Source organism: Electrophorus electricus, chromosome 17, assembly GCF_041902795.1.
Source record: "Electrophorus electricus isolate QZ-2024a chromosome 17, ASM4190279v1, whole genome shotgun sequence".
Lineage (NCBI taxonomy): Eukaryota > Metazoa > Chordata > Actinopteri > Gymnotiformes > Gymnotidae > Electrophorus > Electrophorus electricus.
Genome location: NC_137513.1, coordinates 2,937,501 through 2,961,328, shown reverse-complemented (window position 1 = coordinate 2,961,328; position 23,828 = coordinate 2,937,501). Strand labels below are relative to the sequence as shown.

Sequence of the window (23,828 nt, the reverse complement as noted above, 5' to 3'; positions counted from 1 at the left end):
CAGCCGGCTGACCGGACGGTACTTTTGAGGTAACATGGGCGGGCGGGGTGCTCACCACGGGGGCGGGGTCAAACTGGGAGACCACGTGGTGAAGGAAGGCGGCCAGGTGGGCAGGCCGTGACTTGAGAAGCTCCATGCTCTGGAAGCAGCCGCACTGGCTGTTCTCCTGCAGAGAGGAGGAGGACGTTCGGTGAGGCGCAGGGCCCCCGGGCGGGTGTGCGGAGGAGGACGGAGGAGGTACCTGCTCCTTCTCCGAGTCGAAGTAGTCGTCCTCGGCTCCTATGATGCGAGAGGCCGACTGGGGCGACGCGGTCCCAGCGGCCGGGTGCGGGTGGGAGGCCTGCGCGGAAGGCAGGGTTATGCGCAGTCCGGACGGAGGCGCTGCTCCCTATGCACCTCCGAGAGGCGGAGGGCTGGAATGAGTGCGAGGTGCGGAGTCTCACCGGGGTGGAGGTGTCCAGGGCCTTGAGGGAGGGGCAGTTTTGAGATGTCCTCTTCACGCTGTCTCTTTGGTACAGGGGACCCTGTCTCTCTGTGGACCCCGGCGGGCCAGCGTGCCGGACCTGTGAACCAACGCTTGCTGTGGTTAAAGCACCCTTACCGCAAGCGGTCAGGAACGTCACTCAGAGATATTCCCAACAGATTGGCGTTATACAGGTTTTCACAGTGTGGAGCAGGATTCACTCACGGAGCCCCAGAGCCCATCCGAGCCGGCCCGGTCCAGGTCCACCACGCCACTGCCCTCACAGGCCACTGTGTGCAGGCCATCCTAGAGGACACATCCACAGTTAGCATGCAGACAGTTTCTGAACAGAGCACAGAGACAAAAGGTTTGCAAAAAGCGAAGCGAGATCTGTGACATTGTGGGAAATGTAGCACCTGTGCGGCTCTGCTGAGCTGAGGCTGCAGCAGTGGGACGCGTTTGGTGGTTTCCCGGTTGTCCTTCAGTAGTTTGGGCGCAGGGACGCGGCTGTTGTCCTCCTTCGTCCCCTGCATCTAGGAAAGAGGAGTCAGGAAGTCTGAGGCCAGTCGCACGAACAACATGCTGGGGGGGGGCACACTACATGCTACACTGAACAGCATGTACTAAAGATATCACCACCACCACCTCCACTCCTCTGGAAGTCGATATCGGTCTCCAAGGAGCTCAGTGAGCAGACTCTACTAGGCAGACATGGAAAGGTCGATAACACGTAGCTTCATTAAGGTCAGAAACACACTCGAGGCTGGCTGAGCGAGACGCGCGCCCTGTACGGTGGCCGCAGGATAGCCCACAGGAACCTTGGGGCTCCTCACCCGGACAGGGAACTGACCTGCATGTCCTGTCGCTCCTGGGCCTGCGTCGTCTGCGAGGCATCCGGCTTTAGGCTGCGATCGACCCCGTTCTCCTAAACAGCCCGGCCCGGGGGGGGGGGGGGGAGACCAGGTAAAAGGAAGGAGTGAGTGTTGGAAGAGAAGAACAAAAAACAAGAAAACAAAAAAGCCTGCAATTGGGTAAAAGGAAGGGGGAGGAGTATGGTTCCCATGATGCAGCGGGGTGGGGGACGGGGAGGGGTGCAGTTCCTACCCGTGCTGTGGCGGGGGAGGGGGCACGCCTCGCAGGCTTGTACTCCCGGTCGCCCACTCTCGGCCAAGGGGCGTGGGGCGACGTGGCCGAGGGCGTACCATGACCCTCTCGCAAGCCCAGGTTCATGTTAACCTCCGAAAGAGGAATGTGGGGCGACCCGGGGGGTCGCCCCAGCACTGTGAGGGCCACATAAGAGCCCGCTGTAGCGAGCGAGGAAGATGATGAGAAAGGACTGCACTTTGGGGCTGTACTGGATGAGACTCCAGCTTCACAAACAAACCCCTTCAGACTCACATTTGATTAACTTCACAACTTCAACATGGTTGGACTGGGTCACTAGCGTTCCATTAACCTAAAAGGGGCAGAAACAGAGAAAGGGTTTAAAAAAAAATACTCAACTTAAAAAAATACACCAAATGTTTCATAAGTGATTCAAATATAACCTCCAGTCTGGCTGCAAGCTGACAGACTGTTTCGTAGGTGACTGTGTTACTATGGTCCCCGCGGCTCTTTCAAAAGGGTTTACTCAAATACTCAAACGTGACATCCCTCTCAATACTCAGTGTCAAATGGTTCAGATGTGGCAAAACTGCACAGATGTTTCTGTTCACGGTTTCAAATGCGTGCACACACACCCCCTAATTATAGCAGACACTTAAAGCAAATGTTTAGTTGCTTCTCACACCACATGCAGCACTTTCAAACACACACACACACCCCTTTAAGAACACGACAGGCTTCGAGTGCGCCGTTATGCACTCTAATGGCCAGCAGGTGGCAGATTCGAAAGGCACCGTTTAGTGACGTGATGGAAGCAGAGAAAGTGACAATAGCAACATCCACTGTATCCGCACAGAATGTCAGGCTCTCACCTTAATGATCCTGTCCCCAGTCTGAACACCTGCACGCATCGCAGCGCCATCTAGAGGACAGAAGGGTACAGTGTGTTGAGTTTCATAATTTTACGTCTTTGCATCCTTTTCAGTGGGAACGTTGCCTGTACGTTGTGTGTCAGGGCGAAACTGCGCTGTGTATGACGCGGTAACATGCCACAGGCTCTTGGATCCTGCAGGACACCAACAGCAGACAGGGTCCTGAGCTCCGCCCTGCAGAGGGCGCTTAATACAGGATAAGGCGGGCAGCTCCAACACGTGGAGATGTACTATAGTGTGCTGTTACACTCTAATGCATGTGAAGCTGGTGCAATTACGTGCACACGCACGCTCGCTCGCACGCACGCACACACCGCACAGCAGGCAACACAGCTATGAGCTGCGTCAGGAACGCCGTGTGTGTCGGACAGCGGGTGGTACTGATACCTTCGGAACACCACCTGCATCATAAAAGGGAAAGGAAGCCAGTCCGGGCACGTCGTCCGGGCCGGAGATCGATACGCCGCCGTGCTCCGTGTGCGTCTTACAAAAAGGGGATGTCCATGTATTGCATGGAGCTAGAAACAGCTTGTTAACCCTGCGTGTCACGACGTCGATGACAATTACTGAAGAACTTCCACTGCATATAAGACCCCCCGGGCTCTAATGGGCAGCACTCATGAGTCATCAGATCCTCTCCTGACCTCCAGACCCCCCCATGCAGGCACAGCTCCCCTGCCCAGAGGGGGGTGGCACATCACAGTTGTGATGTAGAGGGGGGGGGGATGGGGCGTGCGCACATACCCTCTCTGACAAGCTGCACAAACACAGGGTTGTCTCCGCTCACGGTCAGTCCGAAGCCGTTCTCGTCTCTCTGAATGATGATGCATCTCTGAACCAGCCCTGAGAGCGAGAGAGCGAGAGCGAGAGAGCGAGAGCGAGAGAGAGAGAGAGAGAGAGAGAGAGAGGGGGGCTCATTTAAAGATGCAGTGAGTAGGTCACCCATTGGCCTCAGCCAATAACAAAGGAAATGGAATATTAAAGAGCAGAGAGTTTCCGTGTCTAGGCCTCATCACATCCCACAGTGGGACACTGAGGTGCACCGACATTCCCAAAGGTTTACTGCATGCTCGACCCAACGCGGGCCGAACCCAACCTAAAAATGCCTACAGTGACAGTAACTCCCACCAACCGGCTCACATCTGTCGCAGGGGTGTACATCCAGAGATTAAACTACCGTGAGGTCATGAATTCATATACATTTCATTACTATACATATCAATTATTATTAGGCTACATTATTATTTCTTAAATAGGAACATCTTGTACATGCATTAAATGGAACTGTAACACTTACAGTGGTACAGCACAGGACTGCTCCTGACGTACAGCTGTAAAAACATCTGTCCTGTAGAGTTGCGTACAAAACATCGATACAACAATACATCAGGAGAGCTCTCTTACCGGGATGCGAGTGGCTGCACTCAGAGCTGTATCAATATTTATGAACATTTATGTTCTTGAGTTGTTTCAAACTGGGTGCAGTATTTAAAACGTCCAGCGGGTGGAGCCCATGAACACTGGCGTGAACGTGGGTGAAAAGATTTTTAATTTAAGTATTTATTTCAAAACATATCAATATTTCTGAGTACTAATAATATTCAGAGGTAAATCCTTTCCTGTTAGTTGGAGGTTAGAAGCTATTGGCTGTATTTAGTTGTTTTTTTTTTCCCCTCTATTGATATTGGTTTATTTGTTAATATTTACTAATGTATTGTTAATATTTCTTCTTCTTCTTCTTCTTCTTCTTCTTCTTATTATTATTATTATTATTATTATTATTATTATTATTATTATTAATAATAATAATAATAATAATAATAATATTTTTAACATGAACATTTAATAAAATTTGTCACGATGCCAGTATTGTGTTACATATCGTATCGTGGCATTACTGGCGATACCCAGCCCTAACGGACACCCATTCTGAGTTAAGGTAACATGCCTGGTGAACCTGCTGATCTGAGGTGTAATAGGGAGACCACCAACACACACAGAGCAGGACGCACACTCAGGCACCTGAATGCTACAGTCCTGGACTAAGACACCAATTCTCCTCGTTAAAACGCAGCTGTAAACACAGCCAGGATGCATCTGAAGTTCATCCATCTCGCCAAACCACTTCTAACAATCGAAACTCCTCCTCATCACATGACAGACCCGTTGCAAAGTGGAAATGCCAAAACTGGTGCTTCCCTTTAACTTTTAAAAAAGAATTGCCATTTTCAAATTGGCCAAGAAAAGACAAAGCACCACAGGAAGTGAGCTGACAAGTGACGAGAATAAATTTGCACTTAGTCACACTAAACAGCATTTTAATCCGGCTAACCCAAGACTTTAACTGCGTTTTAACGCTGCTAACCGAAGCCTTTAATTGCATTTTAACCCAGCTAAGCAAAAATGATTTGACAATCTGGTGTGAATACATGTGGTCAGGACACGATCCAGCTACAAAGTGCAGGAACTGAGCGACTGAAAACTGCGTCTAAGACGTCCTTCTGATACAAAAGCATTTTTAGATCGCGTGGCGCACATCAAATTATGGGCGCGCGATATAAAAAAAACCAAAAACACGAAAGTGCAAACAGAGTGCTCTCAGTGCTCTTCTGAAGGCCTCCTCTTAGACGTCTGATTATAAGGAGCAGCTTTACAGAACTGCGTGCGAGGCTGAGCCCTGCCGAACTGCATAATTACACTGCCCCTCGGAGTGACTCTAGAGCTGTAGACTTGCTTGGGAAACTGAAGCTTCGCAAAAGTACCGACTTACTGTAACCAGTGTGTGTTCGGACGTCACGCGGTGAAGAGTAAAAAGAGAAGGGAAACAAGCACTTTGGCAGGTTGTCACGCTGAAGGAGAACTGCCTCCTACACATGAGTACACAGGTGGGGAGCCATGCAGCCTGGGTGGGTGGATTTCCCCCGGGGTCTGAGGGTGGGTCCTAAGGGCCACTTTGTCATCACCGAAGTGCTAGTACCCTTTAAGAAAGGAACTGCCTGTCCAGTGTTTTGAGAGACCAGTGGTATCATATCTGGAAGTAGCTGTCCCCTGATCTGGAAACAGAAGTGGGAAGAAATCATCCAAACCACATGGTGGAACACACTCTACTGCAAACCGTGCTGTGTGTGAGGCCACACATCTGTCCAGGATCAGTGTCTTCAGCTGTTTCTGGACCACTGTTGACTCACTGCTGCCGTTTTGCTCTGGATCTCATGCATTTAGTTGTAAATGGCAGAAAAGCGGAACAGCTCGACATGGTGAATGCAGTACCCCAGCACCCCAATCCGTCGTCTGAGTCACAGGTTTGCTAGTTCCAGACTCACAACATTACGGGGCCAGAGTGTCACCAACTTTTCTTACCAAGAACATTTTTTTTTTTCCATTGGAAAAGTGGAGAAACCGTTCCAAGATTTTGGGCCCAACACTGGCACCGGGCCAGTGGAAAAGAGCTTAATGCTTCCCAGTGTCCCAGCCAATGTCCCAGGGTGGGTCAGCTCTGAGAGCCCAGATAGCCACGCCAGTGTCTCTGTAGCAGCTGAGAGCAACAGGACAAGACAGCGTTTGTCATTTCATCTTTGTGTCCAGGAGGAAACCAAACCCTTTCATTCCATTTCTGTCATTAAGGTGGGGGGCAACTGGCTAGCATGGGGAAGGATGCCAGCCTGCATGAGGCAGAGGATTGTGTGTATTCGGCACACAGGTCATGCGCAGGGATGGCCTGTCGGAGCCTGTTCGGCAGGCGCGGCTGACGCAGAAGAAACCCAAGACCGAGCAGAAGCAGGCCATTGGGAGTAGGAGGAGCCATTGGCCCGCATGCAGCCACTGCTGCCCATCAATACACCTGACTCCCAAACACTGTTTTACCAACAAAAACGTGGCCATACTCACGATCGAAGGGGCCTTATTAGTTCGTGGGCTCAGCAACGTCCATGACAAACAAAGAGTGCGGAAGCACACGCAGGGCTGATTTCTGCCGTTTGAGACAGGAGACATGTCCCCACTGCGAACTCAGCGGTGGAGGCCTGCACGAGGCTTTACAGCACGGCTCTTCAATCCAGGGCCTGCGGACGCGCGCCCGCAAGCCCCAATGATCGTCCTGCCTCAGCTCTAAACACGCGGTTATGAGCCATGCAGGACCGGTGCAAAGGCCTGAAGACACTACACAGCCCAAGGTTGAAGGCTTACCGTCCGAAGCACGATCAACACTTACATAACACTTCACACACACGAGCTGCAGTTCCGCTCAAACACGCGCCGGCCACGGCCACGCTCGTGAAAACCTCCCGAAGCAGCAGACACGGCGCATGTCTCAGTGACACCTTTAAGAACACGAGAGACGCTGTTCAGACGATCCCTGTAGCAGAGAGTTTGGAGGCCTCACCCGTCCCTTCTGTTTCCAGTCTCAGTGAGGAACCTTTAGTGACTTCAATTTAAACTGCAACTAAAAAAAAAAAGATGTTTACAAGAATAACTGTTGTACCTTTAAAGCAAAGGGAACAGCATGAAGAAAGCAACCATGGAAACAGCTTCAGTAAACAGTGACGTTTTCAGAATCACAGCCTTCTGAAAAGAGCTGGACTTCTTCACCACATACTCACCGCACAAACGAGACTAACTGGCCGTGTCTAAGATTTCTACATGGAAACACTTTTTCCATCATGCATCCCCAAACAGTTTCAATGTAATATTTTTTGGATATTAGGCAGACTCTTTCTGTTGCATAAACTCTGCATGGATGACTTCTCTCCTTCCCAGTAGCTGACGGACAGAGAGAAGGCAGGAGTTTCCCATCTGTGACATCTTTTCAGTGCCAAAGACGAGAGGCAGCAACATGTGCATAGTTTATGGTCAGTGAGGCTGAATCACGGCACCGTGCTCGCCAGCCGCACCCAGACGTGGCAACATCAGCGCAGGCTCACGTCAGGCCCTCACACAGAGGAAACGCACTGCCATTACAAGTGCTCAGCGTTAAGGCCAGAGACCCACAGCACGTGCACTCCCTGCACGAAATGGGTCTCTGCAGAGAGAGAGAGAGAGAGAGAGAAGAGGGAGAGAGAGAGAGAGAGAGAGAGAGAGAGAGAGAGAGAGAGAGAGACAAAGAGGGAGAGAGAGAGAGAGGGAGAGGGCGCTAGTGTGGAGGGGGGGTGTAGCCCTGTTACCTGTGGAGTCAAACTCGTGTGCAGGGAGAACGGTGGGCGTGTCACTTTTGTGCCTCTTGTCAGCTGGATGGTCTCTGCTGAGAATGCTATTGGTTCTGCAGACAGAAACGAGGAGCAGAGAGGTCAGAGGTCAGCTTGTGTGCCTTCATTCATGCAGCAAACCATAAAACAAAGCAAGCACACAGCCAACAGCACCTCGGCCAAAGGCGAACGGACCGCACCCTCTCAGCCTGCTCCGCCTCTGAAACCCTAAACACAGCCTGGGCTTCCATATACCGGCAAGCTAAGCCCTGCCCCTGCCTCCTAAGCCCTGCCCCATGCCCCTCCCAGTTCAGCGGGGCCTGTGTGAGAGCGCTCTGTTCTCCGGGGCTGGCCAGAAACAGACCGCAGTGCAAAAGAAGCCCGTTGTGGGCCAGGCTGAGTGCGTTTGACTCAGAGCTCCCGTCACACCCTGGCCGACGGCCTCCACTCCCCCATGGGCTTCTTCTTCTTCAGGGGTGCCGTGTCTCTGCAGAGGGTGTAGGAACCAAGGAACCTCTGAACACAGACACACACACACACACACACACACACTACAGGGGGGCAGATGTCTCTCATTCGGCATTCTAAACACCGGCTTCGGGATTAATCTGCCATATATCCAAGCCTACTCCATAGTAAGTGCCACCCCAGTTCTTTAGAATGGAGGCACGGCTGTGCTGTTCACATGAAGCTCCGTAAGCCTGAGGCAGATACAGACCCAGAATAGCAATTTTACAGGGTCCAGACATTCCAGCAGCTGACAGTCACCAAATATCACAGTCTGTCACCATAAAATATTAAGCAGCAATGAAAATATTGGAAAAACAAAACCGAGAGCTAATGCCTCCTAAACGACTGAACTGGGCGCTCATCCATTATTGAGTGGATCCAACGGGCGGATCTCTTCCGCCCTCAGAGGTGCCCTAGCTCACAACGACCTGAGCCCGCACTTCCTGAAGTGAGGAACACACCACTTTTCAACACCACCACTCAAACAGTGCTAAGCACAGGCACAATACCGTCACTTCTCAAAAATTCATTTATTAAAAAAAAAACAAAAAACCTCAACCACCACACAGCTGCAGTGTGGACACAGACATAAAGGAGAAGCAAGATCCTGTCCCGTTTGGCCTCGTGAGCTAGCGAGAGCCCGTCACGAACATCAGAGGCCCCACTGGTGACACAGGACCCCTTTCAGAGCAAGGAAGGCCCTGAACGGCCCATTTATAAGCCTCGCGTCAGGTTCCATGGTGCACGCCCCACGACCCTCCCCCCACCAAAGCCTGCAGCTATAGAGCCGAAATGGAAACGCATGCACGAGGCACGCGGACCATAATCACACCTTTCACGTGCACCGGTGCCTCCCCTGTAAATCAATCAGACATGGGTGACGGGGTCACGCGCGCACGCAGCTTCGCTCCGGGGGCCGAGAAACGCGCGTGCAGCTGATTGGGCCGTTTGTTTCCACAGAGGGAGCACCCTGTAAGGGGCAGCTACACCACTCAGCTGTGGTCTACACAGAGAGAGAGAGGCGCCTATACAATATATTCCTCCACTGCGGAAACGACCAGTGGGGGAGGAGAGTCCAACAGCCGCTTTGGAGATATAGAGATGGGGACAGTTTTGGTTCACAGAGTAGTCCATGCAGAGATGTTATGTTTCTAGTTTCTAAGCTTACCATGCACACAAATGCATCACTGTAATGAGAAAATTGTCTTCCTCTTATTCATAGACCAAAGCAACGCCAGGCTTTCATTATATCCAGCTCTGGAGGGCTTTCCTTAGCCGCCACACAGCAGTGACAGTACCACTGTACAACAGACTAGGGCGCTATGCTCAGGAGAGCGCGCGCATGAGCGAGAGTGCAGTAGGGCTCTGACTCATGTCTGCAGCTGCAGTGAGGAGAAAATGGCATGTGTCCATCTTAAAGGGGCAATAAGTAATTTTTCTCTATTTTTTTGTCGCATTACGATACAGCCATTACACGACACCTAGTGGTCCGCCACCTACCGTTAACTTTTATGGCGTTTGGCAGAAGCTCTGATAATCGTTCACGTATTTTTGACAGTATGTGCGCTCACGGCTCCTGTTGGGCCCCTGAGTGAGAGGCCCTTAACCCTCAGTTGCTCAAACTGTACTCTCACTATAATAAGTTGCTTTGGAGAAAAGCGTCTGCTAAATCCGCACTTCAGGGGATCTGAGATGCATTTTAGCCAGATGTTATGGTTGTGTAAATGCATCCACCTTTCTTCGCCACATTCAACAGCCCAAGTCTTAGGCATCCCTGATACAGCACTTCACAATGCACATGGCGGGTCTCCGGACCAAACGGCTCAGCCGTTCTCGCACCTCAGCTGATCTGTGGAGTAATGCGGCATTTGCTATAGATGCAAGCAGGCTTCCTACTTTATTGTTTAGCAAAACAAGTCCTTTTCTCATCCACATCGACCGTTGGAGGTGGTGCCGTAAATGCAAACAAACACATGACGCCATGGAAACGTTGGGGTTTTGCGGCAGCAGCAGGCAGAAAAGAGGAAAAACGCAAGCGGTTGGTTGTATATGAGCTGAGTCGCAGATGTGCCTTTCACTACCAAGTGTAAATGCATGAAGTTTAAATTTCACCAGGACAGGGTCCACATCCTACGCTTATGAGACAACTGCCACGCCAGCGCCGTCTCTGGGTCTGCAGATCAGAGCGCGCGCGCTGTGCCAATGCCCCCACCTTACCTGCCGCTCTCCATAATGAGAGTACGCTGCAGAAAACACAAAATCAATACTTTAAACAGACAGCTGCCAATCAACTGAAACACCACACCACTGGTCCCATGTGCACTGGCCACGTTAACAGGCCCATCTATTAAAGTACAGCCTGTAATCCTTCGACTGTCCGGCACACTTCGGCACTTAGGAAAGGCAGGCGGAAGGCACGAACCGTGCACGGCAACAGACGGGCCAAGGTTGCCTGCCGGACGGACGGGGTGTTTCCAGAGACGTGGCAGATGATTGTGTCTTACAGCTGGCCAGATTAGCTACTCTGTTATCATCACTCGGCCCACTGAGACGGACAGGAGTCCTGCTAGGCTACCAGGCTGCTTCTGTAGCTCATCTGACATGCTGTGTGCTGCCCAAGTACCCCAGCATAAAGACAACTGCGCACACGTTTCTGTTCTGTGTTAACCAGTTTTCGCATGCATAGCTCAACAGTCTGCAGTGACTCTAGTCAACCTAATGTTTTTGCAGACATACTTACATAAGGCCTTTACAAGGGAAGTTTAATTATTCTTGGTTTATTAATGAAATGATCTCCATCTGTCTGGCAGTAGGTGGGGTAGTAGGTGCAAGATTATTTGGGTGTGACCGGATTATCGCAAAGCTCAATTTGGATACAAATTCTCTAATGCCATGGAGGTGGTGCTCTCCAGAAGACTGCCTGTTTTTGGTATACATCACCGCAGCCCGGAAATTACGGCCCTTATTACAAGAACACTTGGCGGTAAAAAAGATGTACGTCAAAACCAGGACACACATGACTGGAAATACCTAGCCGGCACCTTTCTGAAGCGTTCTTTTACCGTCCTCGAGTGGCTTCCTCAGAAAGCACACTCTATGCAATATTGAGTTCGCTGTGGGCCGTGGTGCGCCATCGATGTGTCCTACCTCCTCTGTAATCTTTTCATATTTGAGACGGACGGGTCTGGCGATCTACACTGTCAAGGCCGTCCGGCCATCGGTCCTCTGTGGTTCTGCCGCTGCTGGCTCTTGGGTGCTGATGCAGGAGACGAGCCGTGGCCAGGGCGTAACGACAACGGCTCGGGGCTTCGCCCGGCTGGCGGCCACGAGCGACCGTGGTGGGTCAAGAGCAGCAAGAAGAGCTGTGAATAACGTTTACGGCCCTGGAAAACACCAGCTGGCACCACGGCGAGCCCAGAGCATTTGCTCCCAGCATCAGCTGTGAAAACACATTAAACCGTGGTGACTGAGTAATGGCATCAGCCAGCAAGAGCAGCGTAAGTGTGTGCGTGAGACTGGGGGGGGGGGGGAGACTGGGGATTAGCAAGTCATGGCGTGAGCATTTGCACGGCCGGTGACGGAGAGGAAGAGAGTCAAAGAGAGGGAGGCAGAGAGAAAAGGATGGCGGAGGAGCACACGTCAGGTGAGGCTGTGTCACAAAGAAAGCAGAGTGAACCCAGCAGCGCAGGCTGGGGGGAGGTGCAGCAGGAGGAGGTGGAGAAGACTCTGAAGACTCCATACAGTGGCAGGAAAATCCAGTCTAAACTGGTTAGAACTCAGCCGAGCCTATGCCATCTTTAAAAGTCTGTATTGTATTATGGCAACTTTATAAAACAACATGAAATGGATTATTAAATACGTTCATTATTGCCCAATGCCTTCAGATGTTCTGGGGGTCTACAACCACCTGTCTTGGGTTCATCAAGTAGCCTAGGCCTCCTGGAACATGAGGAAAACATATCATATTTAGGCCTAGGCATTAATGCTTTCCTTCAGTAAAGGTTTTAGGGTGTTGGTTACATTCCACCAAGTGTGGAAGTGCCATAGGGGCTATAGTTTAACACCATTTACCAAGGGCCAAACTGAAGAACAGACCCTGCTAAATTGAACCCAAGACCAAACCTGGAACAGCCTACGTTGTGTGTAAAGTAGCCTACATAAGTTATTCCTGATTCACCTAACATGTAAACCACACAAGAGATGAGGAGCCATGTTTAATTAAGCATTTAAACCACCCAACCAAACCAATACTTCAGCCATAAAATTTGGATTTTCTAAGGCTTATCCAGCTACCTAAGGCCTAACCTGTGACCTACGATTGGTGGACACCGGCGGATATAGCATGACACTGAAGACTGACCTTCCTGGTAAGAAACTCACATTTCTGATGCTTAATACCAAAAATGGAAAGACTACATGAATCGGCGACAACCACATCACGCAAGCACCCGTTAAAGAAACAGGCTTCAAATGAAACATACGGTTTCCTTATGGTTTAAATGTTACATTCATTAAACCTCTCAAATTAAATTACAGAGGCATTATTAATCTGGGAGCAAAGCAACATTAGCTACGTTTGTAGATTTATGTCGGTTAAAAAAGATTTATTAACTGCTTTAGACAAAATAGCCTCCACAGCAGCAAACCATCTGTGCGCTGATGTAGTGGTCAGTGTACACATGCCTCAGACAGCTGAGACAAACTGAACTGCAGACAACTGAATTGGCTGCTTTGTGTTCGACTGCACGTAGTGACTAAGAATGCGACTAAGAATGTAATAATCCTGAATGCTCTTGTCATTTCGCAACCATAAATAAATAAGTAAATAAATAAATAGATCTCCTTCGTGTGAAAACATCAAGACGACAGCAAAAAGATCAAAGCTGGTGTGACTGGTTTCTCTGCTCCCGTTAACTTTCACCAGCCTCGGCCATAAATGGAGTGCGACCCCTCCCTGCGACCCCAGCTCTGCCTTCCTCAAACACCCACTTGACCCCTAGCCTGTACAGCACGAGCCCCAGGGAGGACCATCGCTGTGGGGAAGGTTCCTGATTGGTGAACACACCCACTTTTCTCTCTCATTGTAGTGTTATTGCCTTCACCGTGTAAAGATGTCATACTATGTTTTACATCCGTGTGGGTAAAAGAAACTAAACAAAACAAACAAACCCCCCTCCTAAACTAACTAAAGCTACAGGATTGCCAAAAAGCAGCTCATCCTATCAGCTATAACACCTATAACTAACCCCAACCCTAAATCAGCCCCAACTGCAGTAAGGGCTTTGCATTCATTTCTATCTTCATACTTCATACACCATCCATTTACTCAATTAGAAATTCTCTGTTTATTTTGATTAGTTCAATATATTTTGTTTAATTAACAGGACAAAAAGACCCAGCAATCTTAGCAGCAGTTGTCATGGTAATTGTCACGGTGACTATATATCTGGATCATTATTGTTCCAATTGTAAGACAGACAGACTGAAAATGTTTTAACCAGATTTGATTATCAGACAGTGAATATCTTAGTGTAATTATTTACTCCCAACTGAGAGGGGCAACAGGGGACCTAATCCTCTGTGGGACATAAGAAAACTAATTAGAATGACTAATTCTGGAATAGTCACTATAACAAGATTTTCAACTTCGATACTGTACTTTGAAAAGTTCTGACATTTCTTTCTACTTTCAAGAGCACAGGAGAAATTTCTGCTACTCCTTGTTTGTAGCGTGTGTGTGTGTGTGTGTGTGTGTGTGTGCGCGCGCGTGTGTGTGTGTCAATTCTCCATCAAGAGGGCAAGCAGGAAATTGATATAGATAGGATCAATACTGTGGAACACGAATATTGGCATCATTTCAAACTATGACTCAATAAACCAATAAACAATTATCACAGTGAGGCTGACCTCAGATCAGTAAACCGGTCATTTGCCTTATACTTAAAGGCCTTTCACCCCACACTGAAAAACACGTAGTTCCACGCTGGCCGTTTTGCTCAGGCCAGGCCAGGCAGAAGGAACTCTACAGTCTCTGTACGCTGCTCAGCAGGCTACAGCAACGCCCACCATCACAAAAAGCACTTTGACAAGATGTGTGAGTCACCTGCTCCCACACCTACACGCTCATATTTACCTCGGTCAGCTTCTGGTTACTAAGTGTGTGGAGAACCTTTCAGGGGCCCATTTTCCACCCAGACTACATAGGTGTGGCTCTCCCTACAGCTGACAGCCAGAGCAGGACAGAACCGGAGGCTAATGGAAGTACCGCTGCAACACACATCACATCGGAGCAAACTGATGTCAAGAGATCATTTCATGTGTGCGTGTTTTAGCTACAGGGATAAGGCCATCAAGGGCTTAAAAAATTTCTTAAAATAAACAGTCACATTTTCCAGAAGACAGTATATCCCTCTCAGTGGAGGCTATTTCCGAGTTTCCGAGTGTTCTCACGTATCAGACACATATGGCTAGTCACCACAGTACTTTCCCCAAACCTGGAGCACACTTGATCTTTCCAGGGCTCTGATGTGACAGAAGGGACCAGATACTCTTCCCCCTCTCACCCAGCTCTTTGTACCCAGACTGAGCACTAGTGCCTCATGCCCTGCTTCGACACTTCTGGGAAGAAACCTGAAGACACTCCCTGTGTCTGCCCTCTGCTCTCTACAACAATGTCCACTTTCACCCTTTCAGAACTTTGTTTGCCTAGATTTCAGGTCTATCCTGGCAAGCTCAGAAGCTCCATCAGCAACTGTTTTCCACAGGCAATTACGCTCGAGTGCCCTGAAATGGCTACGGACAATAAACATGCCAAAGAGCCTCAGTGTTGATCTATAATATAATGGTTATTTTGCAGAAACGGAGTAAGTTAATGGTACTGCGTTTTCCTCTGCCATAGTAGATACCGAAAGGCTCCAGGGAACAGCATATAGCTTCGTAAAAAGCGTTCTATTCCTGGTGCTCCCCGCCCTCCTCCTCCTCTGAGCATGCTGGAGAATCAGCTAGCAGTTCCTGGTTGTCTGGGGTTTCTAAAATCAACACCGTTTGTAAATCGAGATAAAAGGGTAAAACACGACTCCGATATCTGGCTAGCTACTAATATACTCCCTTAGCCATAACTAGGCTTACACGTTTTATGAAACAGCTTCTGCCCAATCACCTGTGAGAGGTCCGACTTCACTTTCCCATGTTGACACACGTAATGCTATAATGTTGCTTACATTTGCATTCTGGGTAGTGTAAAGATTTTCCACTTATTACTAGTAGTGGGTTCTATGCTGTCAAATATTGTACAGAAAGGTTTTGGACAGCTGTTGAGCCTTCAACAACAGGGACGGAGAAGAAGCCCCGTGTATCGTGCTGCGATTTCTGCTGTGGTCAATACCTCTGCTGGCACATACTTCAACTTCATAGAGGAAAATGCATTTATATACACTTGTGTTGAATGCAGTTATAGTCCATTGCTCACCACCTCTGAGTGTGGGCCAGATGATCTGTTCACTGCTAATGTAAGGTGTAAAGACAGCCAATCACGACTTGCCTTTCTGCTCTGCAACAGGAAGTTCATTGTAGCCACACACACCAAACCCTTTAGCCATTTTTAGGAAATGAGTGTCTTCGCAGGTCGTTTCTGACCGTCAATAACAAGCCAAGTTCTACTTTAAACAGGCATCAGCAATCTAACTGAGAAGCCCACTCTCTCATTTTTTTGGCCAAATATTCCAGACCTGACTGACTCCTCCCATTCTGAAAGAAAGCCGCAAAAAAACAAAGCAGGCAGTCTCTGAACAGCTATCAGCACATCTGTAACAGAATAAAAATGTCCAGACTCTGCATCTGGGAAAAAAACGAGGCACTTTTCAGCGACCGAGCTCATGGCCATTTCTGAAGCCCTTTACACCTTGACCTCTGCCCTTAACCGTGTGACCGAGGCATCAGGAATTCTGTTCTTGGTTCACATCATATCTAAAGTGACGGTTCAAACCACCCAGAGACGTTCATTCCTGGAAGAGACCCAGAGCAGAGTTCCTCAGGGATTAGTTCCTGGTCCATTGCTATTGTCAACATAGTCCTAGGGGTAGGCAGTATTCCCAAATGTCTTCTGACAAAATTTTGAATGCAGTCACAATCTGAATTGCAATCTTTCTTCCAAATTTTGAAATGTACTGTTGAGAATATCCAGATTTTATAGGCTTCTCTAATTGCACCATTTAAAGCACAATATTGCATCAAAGACACTTTTCAAAATGGTACTTATAACCAGTTAAACTGTATGTTAAATGTTAAACAAAGCTGTAATCAGCAATCAGTAAATAACAATTACATAGCACAAATACTACTTTCAAGTACTCAAAAGTCAAGTTAAAAAAATTGTAGTAACAAAATGTTAACTAAAAAAAGGCATAAAATATAAAACGGCACAAAATTCACCATGTGCAGCAATCCTCATCATTCAAAATATTTGCAATATGACAAATGGCACCATGAAATTAAAGCCTGCATCAGGTCCTAAATCCCACACTGTCTGCAGCTTTGAGCGGCAGGGTATCATTAGCCAGACAGAACGGGACCTCCTCACTCACCTCTCCCCATCACTTGTTACTTTTATCGTATTTTTCCAACTGCTCTAATGCGTTGGTCAGTGAAAACTGTTTTGTGACTTCATGAGATACAGAGGAGTGAGATTGTACTGACGAGTGAAACTCCCTCACGTGCTTCCTGAGTCGCTCCCTTCTAAAGGGGCTGGACAGATTTGTCATCACCTCTAGAGGCGAAAACATGGCAGATTACTTTGATTTGAGGAATATCTGAGCGTGCTTAGCCAAACCACAGCCACACTCCTGACACTCCTGAATCCTTTTACGACAGTCATCATCTGCCATGGTGCTAGCTCACAGTGAACTGTTTTTCAACTACATCATGAGACCCATGAAAGAGGCCTTATGATAGAGACACGTGACATAATTTGCCAGTCAGCACAGCCGTTCGGTAGGCAGTCACTCTGCTGGCTTGGAAATGTAACGCATAACCACATAGCCATGTGACCAGTGGCCGTAGACATTTTATGTGAAGTTTGGATACATTAGTAGGACCAAAAGAGTCAAACCCTCTGATTCACTACAAAAGTAGTGCACATCTTCAAAATCGATCATGATATAAAATGATCAGATCACCCACCCCTACTAAACAGGCCTACATTAAAATCACTGAATTCAACCCTGGCTACTTGTGCTAACTTCTCTTTTCTTAAACGCTTATTACTTCAGCCTAGTAATGCCATACAGATATGCTACAAAGAAGGGACCAAACAACTCCTGAGGCCAGTTTTTCAAAAAATAAAATTAAATTCAGCAAGTAATCAGATCAAATCAGAACTTCTAGTATTTCAAAACAGATCTCAACATTTCTGATCCTGATTATTTGGACTTGTACTTTGCAACCCAGTCTAACTTTGAATCAAGATTAAAATGCTACGTTTGGGTTTTTCAAAATCCGGAGCTAATATTTAGATCAACTTAACACCAAAAGAGAATGATGTTTTCACTACATAGGAAGGTGGATTTGGGCACTGTAAAACCTTGTGTATACTGTTGAGAAGTCAACAACAGTTTACCAGTCAGTGTACGCTGTCATTACTCCACATTAATGGCTGCATCTACTACCCCGGGTGAGAAGAATGCAGTTATTTCAAAAATGAAATGGGATGTTTGGACTTCAGTCGGTGATCACGTTAATTCCACTGGTGCAGGCCAGTTGAGGACCAGGGAGCAGGTTCAAAAGCAGAAGGTTTGTGAGGACGACTGTGGATCCAGAGAAAAACCCTGCAAAGGCTCATCAGGAGATCATAGGGATGGAAACATTTCTTTTGAAGCGATTCGTTGTAGATTTCTTTCATTCAAAAGAAACTAATATCTGTACAGCAGGTGGCAGTTGGCTTTTAATACACAGATTTCCAAATACCAAATGGGAAGATTTCTGGATCAGGTTTAATTGTAGTTATGTAGAAGGGGATTTGATTATCCAAACAAATTTTGGATCCAAAGTTTTGAAAAACTGGCACCTGAATTGACAAAGCACCTGAATGTAAATTCATGATGGAGCACCTACTACCAGCGCTCTGCCACGTGGTATGTGGGAAAAAACAAGTTACAACAATCACAAAAGGATTCCCCATTTTGTTTCTAATTTTAAATGACCTCGTGTAGCACAGATCCATTAGCCAGCAGTGAAATACTGCAATGGGCTTAATTTGTCTGATGGTCACTGCCTGCCAAGTGACATCCGGTCTAACAGGTTTTATATTTTATTGTTTCTAATATTTCTAGTGTTGGAGTAGCTGGACATTAGAGATTAAACCTTTAATTAGCTTAAGCAGGGGGTTGTGATTATGACTCATTCCAAGAACCTCAGACCTACATCAAAATCAGCTCGCACTTGTTCAAGCAATTTTTAGCAGAGGATATTTTTAATATATCACACCTAATTACGACTAAGCGGACAACGTCTGCTGCCAACAACAGACTTCTGAGCTACACTCCAGAGCTCATAAAAACTCAACTTGACCTTACGGCATGTGCGTTTTCAACTTAATTCAGCACAAAACATAGCAAATAACACATTGATCAAATTTATAAGCATCACATTGCACCGAAATGGATCATATTTAACTGAATCGAATATAAGACAATATAAGGTTTCTTCACTTTGAAACTCAGACATGGCACTCTAGCACTGCCCAGTCTGGATAACAATCTAGAATCCAGAATAATCCAGCATTAGCAATCAAGGCCTTGTGGAGAATCCTCTGACTGACTCAGTTGAGTCTTCTGCACTTTCAGACACTAGTCTATGTTTTCCTGACAGGCCTAACGCAGAACATAAAAGAACATTAAAAAAAACAAAAACAAAAAAAACAACAGGTATGCTCTGGAGGACTACTCTTATTCTAGATATCGGTCAGCAAATAAACGGTCATAAAAAACACAACAGGCAAACCACCCAGTGGACTCATTTACTGCACAGCAGTTGTCTGAGTTTTTTGCACCGTTTTCTCGGGAGAAACCCTATGGCATTCTGAACATTAACGCGATACAGTTCATGAGAATAGCGGGTTTCGAGGTTAAACTTGAAACAGAACCCTGAGTGTACAGTTTGGATCTGCTATGCACCAAAGTGAAGAACTGACCGAGTGCCTATACATCAGTGTGAGCTGGTAAAAAGCTACACAGTCCCCCTGCTGCAGAGGGTACCGGCTGCATGCAAAATACACACTATACACACTCATGCACACATACATGGACAGCTGCAATATACCTTAACTAACCCCAGTGTTGCTTTACGAGCAATTAAAGCCGCCAAACTAAAGCATGGACACGTTTGGAGCACTCAAATGTCTTTGGCGAGGTGCAGAATGGAGAAGGCCACCTACCTGTCACTGACTGGGGTCTGTGTGTCGCTCATTGGGCTTCCGTTTCTAGCTCTGTGAACGATTTACATCCAAATGGCATGTTAAAGAGCGCAGGGGGTCCGGCAGCCTTCACAGTCGCAAGCCCCCCGCGCCGTGTTTACCAGGTCGGAGAAGGCGGAGGTTTAAGCCACAACGCCTCTAAACCTTCTTATTCGTCGTATAGCGGCCAGGGTCGTAACCAGGAATGACAAACGCACATACAACACAGATAAAATCGCGTCTGAAAACTGTAGCTCGCCAACCTAACCTACCGAGGTAATAACCGTCAAAGTCAAATCCAGCAAACACTAACCGGTGTCGCCAAAGGTACCGCACGGTGTGTTACTACCTTTGACTGGACCCGAGAGAGAAAACCGCAGAACAAACAATAAATTATATACGAATAACGAATAACTAAAGGCTAATTAATAACTAACTAATAACGTATAAACCTGGAGCTGGAGATGTGGCTAGCTGGCGTTAGCTAACATGGTACTCTTGAGAAACTTTGCTCTCTGCTGGTGTGGAGAAAAAAAAATCTCTGAAAGTTAGTCGACTCGAAAAGCCCCAGCTGGGGTCAGCAGGCTGACGATTAGGGTTAATTGGGTCCACAGTAGTCGACTATTCGGCCGTTTTCACATCGCGGTGACCAGCTACTGTCCTCATGTTAGTTAGCCAGCAACTCGCAGGAGCCCCGACGCGAGTTTTAACGAACATAAAACGCAGACGGTTCCGATCTCGTAATCTTAAAACCCGGTTCAGAAATCCCTCCCTGCTGCTGTAAGTGCTGATTTTCGATGTAAATTCGCCCACTGCGAGGCCTAACGAACCATTACACACCAGTCCGCGGATCAAGGGTTCAAAAGTACCAGTCTGACGGACCAGTTAACAGAGACTGCAGTTCTCCGTCCGACTTCCCTCACCAGTGTTGGCTTTGGGAAAACCGCTGGGAAAAGCCACACGAAAAAAAAAAATAAAAAAAAAAAATTCAACACTGATATTCGTGAAATTTGTACGTGGCAAGTTACTTCGCAAACAATATTGTGCTGTCCAGTTGTGAATTCTGGCTCGGTCCATAAGATCCGAGCCCTGAGTTTGGGTGGTCGTGTTTCCTGAGGGACTGGGTGGACTGGGAGAAGACCAGACACTCGTCTTCATGGACTAATTGGTTAGTGCTGCCTTAGTCTGTAAGAACTTAATAACAGCCTGTGAGAAATCCAAACTAAATTACAGCTTGGGCAGTGCAGAGCAAAAATACTCTCCATAACACTAGATACGTACGTGAACGAAACATGGTAGTTAAATGATAAAATGAATCCACCTAAAATATGATTTGACTATTTCTCTGTGCAAATTCGTACATTTGCATGGTATTGTCTGAAACTGCGTCCAAATGAAGCGATTCCTGGTGCCTGGATGTGCAGTGAAGAACATTTGTGGTCGGATGCCCTCTCACGGACACCCCAAACACAGCACCACAGACCTTCACGCTCTTATTAGCCCGCTTACCTGGGACGCTATTAAACTTACTTTCTGATAAAAAAAAAGTTTAATATATATATATTAATATAATATATAAAGGTTTTTAACTTCGTTTTTTATCAGAAAGTAAGTGTATATATATATATATATATATATATATATATATATATATATATATATGTGTGCATAAACCTTAGCAATAGATAATCACTACATTTTCGCATTTATTGGCATAAATTCATTTTAATTAGATTGATTTTAAAAAATGTAAAACACTTTACAACTTGTGATTAATTACAAACATTGCACAAATAAAAAAGTGTCAAACATTTCAGTGTGATTTAATAACAAGCAATATAACAACTACTTCAAGTGTACCACAACTAAAAGCCAAAGTCTGTGGCATAGATGTATTACTGTATGTACACACTCATAAAAAAAAAATAAAAAAAAACCCTTATTAATCAAATTAGACAAAATCACATCTGATAACAGGAAAACACCCAACAGCTGTGTGCACCGATAGAAGTGACGTGCAGTTCGTAAGGAGAGATGACAGCAGTTTAGTGAGCGCTGCCTCACTCGGCCTTGTTATCCTGAGTCTGCAAGGCCCGGCGCCTCCAGTAGCGGTACCGGACGCTGCCTTTCCGGCCCGCGAAGCGGGCGATGTCGGCCACGAACACCCACGACAGGACGTACATGGCCACGCCCCCGCACTTGATGACGAGCTTGGGGCGGGGCGAGACGAGCTCGCAGTACAGCATGGCGCCGCCCACGAACACACGCATGAAGACGAACAGCAGCACGAAGAGGACATCGACTAGGTCGCCCAGGAAAGTGTCGTAGTGGCCCGAGTGCTTCAGGAACCACCGGGCCTGGAGCAGGGGGTTGGTGATCTCGCTTCCGAAGATGACGGCGCAGGACTCGATGCCCGACTCGCCCAGCCACAGCGTGAGCAAGATTCCCAGAATGCTCATGGTGTGGTGGGCCAGCATCACCAAACCTTCCGTCTGGAAGTACACACACCAGCCCATGTCAAAGAGGAAGTAACCCAGACTTAGCACCATCGCTGAGATTTGAAGAGGAGTGTTCTTTGTGCCTGAAAATGGGGTCCAAACACATAAGAGGAAACAAACAAAAAAGTCAGCTGTGACATTCTTGAAGAAAAACAAAACAAAACAAATGAGTGGTGATAGACGTTCACACCTAGAAGCCCTGTGATCTGGGATCGTTTAAGCCTACCAGCCTTGTGCTCTGGGATCGTTTAAACCTTCCAGCCCTGTGCTCTGGGATCGTTTAAGCCTACCAGCCCTTCCCAGGTTCTTTCCACTTGTAACGTCTTTATTCATCAGTCCTTTGTCAACTTGAGAACGTGTGCAAGGATCCAGTCTTGCACCTGTTTTAACTTTGACTAGTGAATTAAAAACTAGATTACACGTTCATAACTGATCCTCTTCAGCATGATGGAATCTGTACAGAACTCTCTTCTTAATGACTTGTATTAGTGCATTTCGAGTGGTTTCATCTTTGCACTCATCAGTGTAAAATGCCTATGGCAGTGGGACATCTTCGGCTGCAGGAAGATGACTGCATAGGTTCTTTTCTTTCTTTCTTCCCTCTGCTACATTAATTCAACAGACAATTTTCCACAAAACAGACCGCATAAGCAAATTTATTAGCACTTTATTCATCTTATTTTTGTCAAAAATCATTATACTCCAGCAGTTTTGTAATGCCACACAGTCTACAACACTTCTACAAACATGTGCTTAGGGGGTGTAAATGTTTTATTTGAGACATTTATTACTCAGTGATTTTTACAGTTTTATTTTCCACCTAATATTTTAGGTGGGTTTTCCTTGTTTTATTGGTTTTAATTATTTCCCCTATTCATTTTGTAAAGCCAGTAGAATTATTTTCTCTCATGCTGTCTTACCTTCCCTATAATCTATTTAATATCCAGGAGCTCCTGAAGGCCCTACTCAGACGTCATATGTTTAGTGCTGGATCTAAACTCTACACAGCACAGACGTCATATGTTTAGTGCTGGATCTAAACTCTACACAGCACAGATGTCATATGTTTAGTGCTGGATCTAAACTACACAGCACAGACGTCACGTTTAGTGCTGGATCTAAACTACAGAACTACGCAGCACAGACGTCATATGTTTAGTGCTGGATCTAAACTACACAGCACAGACGTCATGTTTAGTGCTGGATCTAAACTACACAGCACAGACGTCACGTTTAGTGCTGGATCTAAACTACACAGCACAGACGTCACGTTTAGTGCTGGATCTAAACTACAGAACTACGCAGCACAGACGTCATGTTTAGTGCTGGATCTAAACTCTACACAGCACAGACGTCATATGTTTAGTGCTGGATCTAAACTCTACACAGCACAGACGTCATGTTTAGTGCTGGATCTAAACTACACAGCACAGACGTCACGTTTAGTGCTGGATCTAAACTACAGAACTACGCAGCACAGACGTCATATGTTTAGTGCTGGATCTAAACTACAGAACTACGCAGCACAGACGTCATATGTTTAGTGCTGGATCTAAACTCTACAGAACTCCACGCAGCACAGACGTCATATGTTTAGTGCTGGATCCCATTTCTGCAGAACTACACAGCACAGCCAGCGCAGGGAAAGGTCACCACAGGCTACAGTACATGGCCCACGTCTGTGAGAGCCCTTAC

General features: G+C 47.1%; 2 protein-coding genes across 15 annotated transcripts in view; both read right to left on the bottom strand.

Moving 5' to 3' along the window:
- The window catches only part of arhgef12a (Rho guanine nucleotide exchange factor (GEF) 12a), a 33,407-nt gene extending 12,630 nt beyond the window's left edge, over positions 1–20,777 (bottom strand). For 7 of the 13 annotated variants that reach the window (XR_014117837.1, XM_081699836.1, XM_081699837.1 and 4 more), the window contains exons 1-12: positions 19,618–20,776; positions 7,659–7,753; positions 3,244–3,342; positions 2,440–2,489; positions 1,862–1,919; positions 1,568–1,767; positions 1,314–1,388; positions 880–996; positions 689–769; positions 444–563; positions 242–340; positions 56–166 (exon numbers count right to left, since the gene is read on the bottom strand). Coding sequence is in view for 12 of the 13 variants with exons in the window: in XM_081699836.1 (XP_081555962.1) it covers positions 56–166; positions 242–340; positions 444–563; positions 689–769; positions 880–996; positions 1,314–1,388; positions 1,568–1,767; positions 1,862–1,919; positions 2,440–2,489; positions 3,244–3,342; positions 7,659–7,753; positions 19,618–19,649 (1,137 nt within the window). In the remaining variant the exon portion in view is untranslated. Of the gene's footprint in view, positions 1–55; positions 167–241; positions 341–443; positions 564–688; positions 770–879; positions 997–1,313; positions 1,389–1,567; positions 1,768–1,861; positions 1,920–2,439; positions 2,490–3,243; positions 3,343–7,658; positions 7,754–11,336; positions 11,629–19,617 lie in introns of all 13 variants that reach the window. The other 6 variants (XM_081699840.1, XM_081699842.1, XM_081699839.1 and 3 more) reach the window with 6 other exon arrangements.
- Positions 20,778–21,346: 569 nt separating this feature from the next.
- tlcd5a (TLC domain containing 5a) overlaps positions 21,347–23,828 on the bottom strand; it is a 3,572-nt gene continuing 1,090 nt past the window's right edge. For both annotated transcript variants that reach the window (XM_027013692.3, XM_027013693.3), the window contains exon 3: positions 21,347–22,216. In XM_027013692.3, coding sequence (XP_026869493.1) covers positions 21,696–22,216 — 521 coding nt within the window. In that variant the 3' untranslated portion in view covers positions 21,347–21,695. The remainder of the gene's footprint in view (positions 22,217–23,828) is intronic.